This window comes from Seriola aureovittata, chromosome 23 (assembly GCF_021018895.1).
Source record: "Seriola aureovittata isolate HTS-2021-v1 ecotype China chromosome 23, ASM2101889v1, whole genome shotgun sequence".
NCBI lineage: Eukaryota > Metazoa > Chordata > Actinopteri > Carangiformes > Carangidae > Seriola > Seriola aureovittata.
The window spans coordinates 16670552-16679670 of NC_079386.1; the positions used below are offsets into that span (position 1 = coordinate 16670552).

Below are 9119 nucleotides of genomic sequence, written 5' to 3' on the forward strand. Positions count from 1 at the left end.
TCTCCACATCTAAATCATTTCCAAGACTGTTTTAAGGACAGTTTTGGAGGTTAAATCAGATGGAATGTTATTTGTCCAAACAACACTGACGACTGGTGACTGATTCATACTAAGAAATACTACGAGCCGCCAGGAAAGACTCAACTCCCCCCCCCCCCTCCTCTCTCTCTCTCTCTCTCTTTTGCTCTTTCTGCTTGTCATTCTAGTTCTGCTGACTACAGGGGAAAACCTCCACAATGTATAAGTCTCTGTAAAGAGGGAGGGAGGGAGGGAGAGTGAGAGAATCAGAGGATGAATAAGAAACGGGCATCACAGAAAATGAATAGGGTGGAAAGTCTTGTCTAGGTGCAGCTCGAGCGAGAGGAGAAAGGTTGAAGAGATATGACAGGAAAGATGTATAAAACATATATATATACAAACACAATATGAGGAGAAAAGCACAGTATTTTCATGAAAGACTAGAAAAAGACGGAGCGTAATTACTACACTGACCAACAAGAACAACTAGAAAGCACTCAGAAGGTCCAAGGTTACACAATCCTCCAAATTTGGGGTTATAAACTGCCAAAGTATAGTGAAAAATGCCAGTCGCAATTTTACAGAACCCAAGCAGGCGTCATCAAATTGCTTTTGTAAGAGAAACAGTCCAAAACCCAAAGTGCAAGAACTTAAAATTATATAAAGCAAAGAAAAGCAGCAAATGATTGCACTGCAGAAGCTAGACATATGGGATTACTCAATTGTCAAAAATATGTTCTGTTGATGGACTGATTGATTAATCAACTCATCATTTCAGCTGGATTATGGATAAACGCATGTTTGACCAAGGACTACATCACATTTTGTAAATGGCAACGACCAAAAACAGAGAAATCCTTCCATGTCCAACGACTGACCTTTCCACAAAATATGACAAATGTAAATATTACACTAGAATGAGCTGCCATCTGCTCACACGCCCCGTGAGTCAGGGTTTGCCACGCTCCAGGTTTCCTAAAGACATTCTGCCGTGACTGTAACAAGGGAGGGGATCACAGTAGTGTGTGTGTAATCAGTGCTTTGTCCTCTGCTTTGACTTGCACTGGGGTCAAATTAATTTCTGCGTGCCGTCTGTGTGCGTCTGCCAAGTCGTAAAAGTTATGAGCGTTTAATGAAAAATCGTGGCCGATCTTTATCTGTGAGAACAGACAGCTGCGGTCACATTCTGCTTTTAAAGTGGCGCTACATGCCTCCTCTTCTTCTTCTTCCTCCGTCTCCCCAGGTGTTTGCCAAAGTGTTCAGCCACGAGGCCTTGGAGTCCTACCTCCCCAAGATCCAGCAGGTCATCCAGGAGAGCCTCCGGGTGTGGAGCTCCAACCCTGAGCCCATCAACGTCTACAGGTACGCTGGGGGGGGTGTGTCCTGGTGTAGAAAAAGAACACGTAGAAATGGTGTTGTTAGATTATAATCTGACTGCAGGTACAACTGTCATCGCAGTGGGTCAGAATATCCTAAATATTTCTGCAGAAAAAGTGATGGTAGGAGAATCGCAATTAGTACACGGTGAGTTCAAAGGTTGTCAGAACCATCAAAAGGTAGAAACGATATTCTTGTCATTGTCATGAGTAGAAGCATCAGCGTAGGTAGAAACATCTAACCTGCAAGAGCTGTATTATATTTACAGTTGTACGGGTTTGTTTGTGAAGAGGAACAAGAACACACACGAAGGTTTTACTTGATGTAACCTAATTGGTCGTCTTTCCACAGGGAGAGCCAGAGGTTGTCGTTCACCATGGCGGTGAGGGTGCTGCTGGGCTTCAGGGTGTCAGAGGAGGAGATGAGGCATCTGTTCTCAACCTTCCAGGACTTTGTTGACAACCTGTTCAGTCTGCCCATAGACCTGCCGTTTAGCGGCTACAGGAAGGTATGTGCAGTCGACATCCTCCGCTTCTCTTGGTGCTGCATGCTCTGGTTAGGTGTATGTTTTCTCACTTAAGGTGCTTTAAAGTCCAAAGTAACAGTTTAAACCCTAACCTTAACCCAAAGACGATTAGTTGCAGGTTACTCTTGGTTAAATTTATTTTGTGTGTGTGTGTTTTCAGGGTATCCGTGCACGAGACACCCTGCAGAAAAGCATAGAGAAGGCCATCAGGGAGAAGCCGCTGTGTTCCCAGGGGAAGGATTACAGCGACGCACTGGACGTCCTGATGGAGAGCGCCAAAGAGAACGGCACCGAGCTCACCATGCAGGAGCTGAAGGTAACACACCTACGCTCAAAAATCACCTGAGTGGGAGGAGGCGGTGTGCAAACATACGCTGGAGAGAAGCCAGGCACACAAGAAGTCACTCAATCACTCGTGGGAGCATTAACACATGCAGCGCAGAAACACGCTAACTCTGATGCACGCTGTATGTGTGCAAACACACACACAGTCACACATATAGAAGAACAAATATGACAGCAGAGATGCTCAGCTGATGCCCACATGCAGACAGTACCAGTAAAAGACACACACACACACACACACACATACAAACAGTAACACATACAGAAGAACACACTCACTGTTTACCCAGGAAAGTGGTGCCTGGGAGAACCTGTCTGGGCGCACACACACACACACACACACACACACACACACACACACACACACACACACACACACACACACACACACACACACACACACACACAGTCAAAAAATGTCTCCAACAAATGGGATCATGAGTAACACGTGTGACATAGTAACTTATGATGATACACATCTTTAAGAAAAATATGACTGATGCCCACAGGCAGACGGTAACAGTAAAAAAAACACACACACACGGACACACACACACACACACACACACACACACACACACACACACGGACAGGCACACCCTCTATTTACCTATTAAAGCAATTCTGAGGAATTCTGTGGAAACTCAACTCTCTCTGCTTCTCTCTTGCTCACTGCGGTTTCTGGGTTAAGTCCAGGGCCAAAAATAAGTCAACACTCCCCCTGCAAGGGGTCTGAAAGAGGCCTCCTGTACGCACACACACACACACACACACACACATATATATATATATATATATATATATATATATATATATATAAATACACACACAAAGTGAACTGGGGAGCCCCTGTCGCAGAGGCCCAGGCTGAAGCACTCTCCTGCAGTTTTCTGACGCACGCATATATAGCAGACACACATGTAGGGTGAGGCAGAGACGTGTTTTGACACAGACGATGGCGGATGAGCGGTTTATAATGCGAGTCGTTGCTGCCCAGCCTCTGTGTTATTTATTCCACTACGTTAATAATGGGCCCGGCAAGGCGTACTACTAAATGTTGTTATTGGATACAAACGTCATATTTCCAAACACGTTACTTTTCAGGAATTAAAAATAACATACTTTTTTATTATGTATTCGCTTTTGACATTTTTTTTGGCCCAATGTTGTTACGAAACAAATGGCAGGCCTGAGGTGTGGGGTAGTGGATTTGCGCCCAAAGTAAGGTTGAAGTCCCAGGTTATGTTTGCGCACAGTTTGGCTTCATCATAATCGACAAAAAAAAATGAAGTCACATTTTGAAAAGAATGAATTCAAATGTCGACTCTATAACACGCAGAGTGTGAAAATCCCTTTTATAGAATCGTAAATTCTATATTTTGTGCTGCTGTTCCCTTAAAAAAAAAATCAGGGCTATGAGCGTTTGGCATTTGGCTAATATCCACCATCACCCTTCAGCACATAACGCTGCCATCTACATTTCCACTCTCCGGACTCTTTGTTCAAGTGACAAGTAATTAACCCATCAGAAGCTGAGGGAGAATCCAGTTGGCTTGCCAGCGAAGTGAAGACAAATCAACTCAAACGCCCCTTAGTACAGTCCCAACTCTGGTCATGTAGGGAACAGTAACAGTGATGGGCAGGAACTCTGTGTTGCAAGGTAATTAACAAAAAAGGAAAAGCATAAACACACTGATCCATCACCCCGCCTCTCTATCGTCCCACAGGAGTCGACCATCGAGTTGATCTTTGCAGCCTTCGCCACCACTGCCAGCGCCAGCACTTCCCTCATCATGCAGCTCCTCCGCCATCCTGCTGTCCTGGAGCGCCTAAGGGAGGAACTGAGAGCCAGGGGCCTCCTCCACAATGGCTGCCTCTGCCCCGAAGGAGAGCTGAGGCTGGACACCATCGTGAGCCTCAAGTACCTGGACTGTGTCATCAAGGAGGTGCTGAGACTCTTTACGCCCGTCTCAGGGGCCTACCGAACCGCCATGCAGACCTTCGAACTTGATGTAAGTGGCCCAGTGATTGTTACAGACAATTTACATTTCTTTAATATCTCTTTGTGTGTCTCTTATCAAGCGTAAAATGATGAAATCAGGCTTTACAAATCGTGCTTTCATTCTTATATGATGATAGTCCAGTTAAAGTACAGTCAACTACCTAAAAAGTCAAGGACTGCCATTTAATTTCAAAATAATTATCCATTACAAGTTAGTACATAGTCTCATCACAAAGTCGTACTTAACTAACCCTCAACATTTCTCTGTCTTTGTATCTCCAGGGAGTCCAGATTCCCAAGGGCTGGAGCGTGATGTACAGCATTCGGGACACCCATGACACCTCCGCAGTCTTTAAGGACGTGGATGCTTTCGACCCCGACCGCTTCAGCCAGGAGCGAGGAGAGGACAAAGAGGGACGTTTCCACTACCTGCCCTTCGGCGGTGGCGTCCGGTCCTGTCTGGGCAAGCAGCTCGCCACCCTTTTCCTACGCATCCTCGCTATCGAGCTGGCCTGCACCAGCCGCTTCGAGCTGGCCACCCGGCAGTTCCCCCGCGTGGTCACGGTACCCGTGGTCCACCCTGTCGATGGGCTCAAGGTCAAGTTCTACGGCTTGGACTCCAACCAGAACGAAATCATGGCCAAGTCAGAAGAGCTGCTGGGAGCGACAGTCTGAACGGCAGAGAGTTGACGAGTAGGGGTGGGGGTTAGTGATCGAAGAGGTCTTTAGGGAGAAGATTGAAGGAAGGAAAGAAATATCAGAGTTATCTTTTCTTCTCCACCTTTGTTCTGACAAGTTGGAGGTTTTTTTCAGACTAAAAGAAAAGCAGAAGTCTTCGTCTCTTCTTACAACTGATGATGATTGAGACTTTCCTCTGAGACAGGAAGAAGCTGCCAAAAAAGTTCCTAATTATGCTCTATTCTGTGTATTTTTTTAAAGAAATATACAAACAAAATGTATGTACAAAAAAAGCTATGTAATATAATTTGAAAGAGAATGTGGGTAGTGCACAACGGGAGAAAGAGAGGTATGGTGGTACTTTTGGCGAAATGAAGTGTTGAAACAAGAAAAGTATAAGTAGGGATAGTTATGGAAGAATGGCAAGATGGATGAAACAGGGTATAGGATGAAAGAATGATATGTTAGCATTTTGCTTGTGCTTAATCAAAATCAGTGGACCATTTCAGTTGTCTAGCAGGGTAAAAGAGATGGAAATATATACTGAAAGTTCGAGATTTTCTGGTCCAAAAATTGGTAAATTTGTGGTCAGGCTTCTTCATGTTGCCACCGAGATTCAACTCGATTTCTTCTCAGTTGAAAAAGATTTGAAAGAATGACAGAAATCAGCGGTGGCTTTCTTTCAGGTGTTTTCCATCAAAGGTCTATCAAAATTCAAATTGTTTACTAGCTTACACATGCAGTGAAAAGGATCATAGCACAGTGGGTAGCAAGTTGTGGCACAGATTGACATGTTGCTGAGCTTGTCAGATTGGCTCTGACGGTTTCTTCAAGCGAGCTGTATCATGATGCAGTAAATACAGTTTATATTTGTGACGCTAATGAGAGTCAAGTATCAATTTAGGCAGCGAAGGGAAGGGCTGCGCTTAAAAATGTAAGGGATGTAGTTCTGATTTGGGAGATGTACTGGCTGCATATTTTAAAAGGGCAGAACACATAACATTTAATATAAATGGGCAATTTGTTCTGTTTCTTGCGACAACGTTGCCTGCTGTTTTTTCATGAACTGATTTTTAACTCAACGGTTTCCATATTGCTTCCATTCATGCGCCGTACAGCAAAAATAAGCTTCTCAAACTACCAACATTACAAAGAAACATTGGAAATGTAAAGGGGAAAAACTTAAAAGAGTCTTTAGTTTCAATTCTTGCTGGAAGATGAATGCCATTTTTTTTGGCGTAATCATTCAGTACACTTTCTCTTTTGGGTTCCAAATTACAACCCTAAAAAACAGGAAGTGATCAAGAGACAGAATAGAAACTGCACTCACGAGAAACTCAAAGAAACTGCAAGCCCATATTCTGACATCCTAAATTCTCAAATTCTACCTTGATCCTAGATTTTCTAGTTATCAATATCTCCAGTGGAAAACATCACTCTCTTCTTCGTCTCTGCAGCCCACAGGTTGCCCATCTGCATTGCCTCAAATTGTTGCCCATTTATACGGCATATCCAAGTAATCTTGGTGGTGTGTGAACTCAGGTGCTGAGTAGACATAGTGGTGAATAATGAATAAGCCTTTGCTTTTTTTAATATATTTAACTCTGACTGACTGCACATAAAAAGACTATCACTTACTTACTGATATAGTTTCAGAGCTGGACCGATTACTTTTTGAAAATCTCTCAATTACTTTGTGTTCACATAAACAAAAATATATCAGGGGTTTTCCGTGAGTGTTTCTCTCACTTGACGTATTAGCTTCTCCAACAATTCTGTACCCCCCCCCCCCCCCCCAAGGAGATCATTTTGGTGGTGCACGAAGAATCAACCAACAGGAATTCCCAATTGGCATCACACAACATAAAAGTAACTGAATCCAGGTCAAACAGTAATAAGGTCCAGGCCTGCTTTGTAAACTCTCTCAACCTGTGCTTTGATTAACGAAGTACACTTCTAAGTTGCATTGAGATTGTACTCTCTCGGACGGTGACTTTATCCCACGATGAGGATACGATGAAGAACTTGCTCTCACAAATCGGCGCAAATTCCTGAGCTGGAGGAGGAGAAAAAGACAGAGGGATAAGGTGGAGGTGGAGAGGAGATGACCTACATACATGCTGCTTGAGTGTTGCTTTGTCATTCTGTGTTTGTTTATTTGTGTGCTGTTTTTATTTTCCCGTCTCCTTGGGGTAGTCATTTTAAGTTCTGTGGAGAAGGTGACGTTCTGTCTTGCTGCTCCTCCAATCAACGCTAAGAATGCAAAAACAAAAAACAATTTCCATGGTTAAAGCAACTTTATTAGCTAAAAGAGATTTATTGTTTGAGGTGATTGCACAATCAGGACTCTCAGAGCTTTGTGTGCTCCATTAATGGAGAGGGAGATTTCTCTCTCATTTTCCCCATGCATGGAAGGCTTCGACAGCGGGACTCTGGGACGTGTTAGCGGAACCCTGGGACATTCTAGAATGCTCGGACACAGTTCTAAGTTCCAAACCGAAGCTTGAGAGAGAGCGAGAGAGAGATAGAGAGAGAGAGAGAGAGAGAAGGACCAATGAGGTTTCAGGGGAGGGCAGGGTCACGCTCACAGGGCTTTTCCTATTGGACGATCCTGTTGCCCAATAGCATTCCAGATGGATTCTGCCTGTGCCAGATATTGTTCACTCTTTCTACCAACCACACCACTGATGTCTTCATGATAAAAAGAAAAAATATGAAAATAGAAATTTTTTTTGCTGCTTTTCTTGTGTATATTTTCTAATTGAGAGTTATAGATTGCAATAGTTTGTATCAATTGAGATTTGCTATTTCTTTCTCTTCATATATATGTATATATATATGTACATATATGTACGTATGTATATATATATATATATGTATGTATATGATTTAGCTGGTTAAAATATTTGCATTTTGTGAAAACAAAAAGAGCATTTATAGGTTATAGTGTATATTAATTTGTACAAGATTCCTTTCTTTAGCAAGCCGTGGGGAAAATCAGCTATTTACGTCTACTAATAACCTAATATTAATGTTATTGTACGATTAATATTGTTGTTATAAGATATTTGAAATGCTATTTTTTATTCTATTACAGATTTAGAGTTTTTAGCCTAAATGAGAAGGTCTTTGGTAAATATTGGATGTATTTAGAATGTTATGTATTTCAGTTATATTGTAAACAGTGTTTAAAATGTTAATATTGTTGATTTGATTACTGTAATAATTATTATTTGTTTTTGTTATTCAGACTTATTATCACTGCATTTTATTTGATATTAATTATGGAAAAACAGAAAGCACTTGCGAGGTATGTCTATTTTTTAAGTGCCATGCGACTACACTTCCCCTTCCTCTCACCTGTTGGTTTCTCTGAACCTGTCTTATGTCATTCTGTACATAATATTTGTATTTCTTTTTACAGGAAAATATGTTCATTTAGTTTAAATATGAATGTCTTGTTCTACTTTCTTCCTTTCCTTTTTTTTTTTTTTTGTTACCGTGATTGTTAAATGTACTCCTGTAATAAACTATAAAGTGGAAAAGATATCTGCATAGTGATTTGTTTTGGTACTCTTCTCCTCCACCTAGCTTGCAAAAGAAATAAGTAGAAAAACTACAGTTGGTATGTTTGTTTCATTACAAATGAATTCCTATAATAGCTGCACATGGCAGCTGCAGTATGTTGAGATATAGTGATCGTTACACAGCTAAAAGTATGTGTTTAGGCAAAAAATAAATAAGAAATTAATGTTTGAAAATGTTCTGGTGGGAGACAGGACACAACATCTGGTTCCTGAATATCAAATTAAAAAAAAATGTTGTAATATATCCCTCCTATAGCAAACTTTATATTCATGCTTCTAACTCACTGGCTGAGTGACCAGCAGTTTGGCTACCAGCTGATGAGTGATGTCCAATCATATTCATGCAAGTGCATGGTGCAGCGATTTTAACCTGACGCTACATGGGTCGCTCCTTCCACCAGCAACACGGTTCCTGCTCAGATTTGTTCAGAGCTCCATCCAAGACCCTTTCCATCATATCCAAGTGTATAATTATATGGTGTGGTCAGTGCCTTGACATAAGTGTCTCTGACTGAAATATCATTCAGATCAATGATTCATATCATTTTAGAAGAGCAGGGTCAAAGTAGAAACAAGCAGCCTAATT

General features: G+C 41.9%; 1 protein-coding gene across 1 annotated transcript in view; it reads left to right on the top strand.

The window, feature by feature from the left end:
• Nucleotides 1–8495, top strand: part of LOC130164486 (cytochrome P450 26B1) — a 34999-nt gene extending 26504 nt beyond the window's left edge. The window contains exons 3-7 of the mRNA XM_056369252.1: nt 1262–1380; nt 1747–1903; nt 2082–2237; nt 3994–4278; nt 4551–8495. Of these exons, the coding sequence (XP_056225227.1) occupies nt 1262–1380; nt 1747–1903; nt 2082–2237; nt 3994–4278; nt 4551–4943 (1110 nt within the window). The 3' untranslated portion in view covers nt 4944–8495. The remainder of the gene's footprint in view (nt 1–1261; nt 1381–1746; nt 1904–2081; nt 2238–3993; nt 4279–4550) is intronic.
• Nucleotides 8496–9119: the final 624 nt, after the last annotated feature.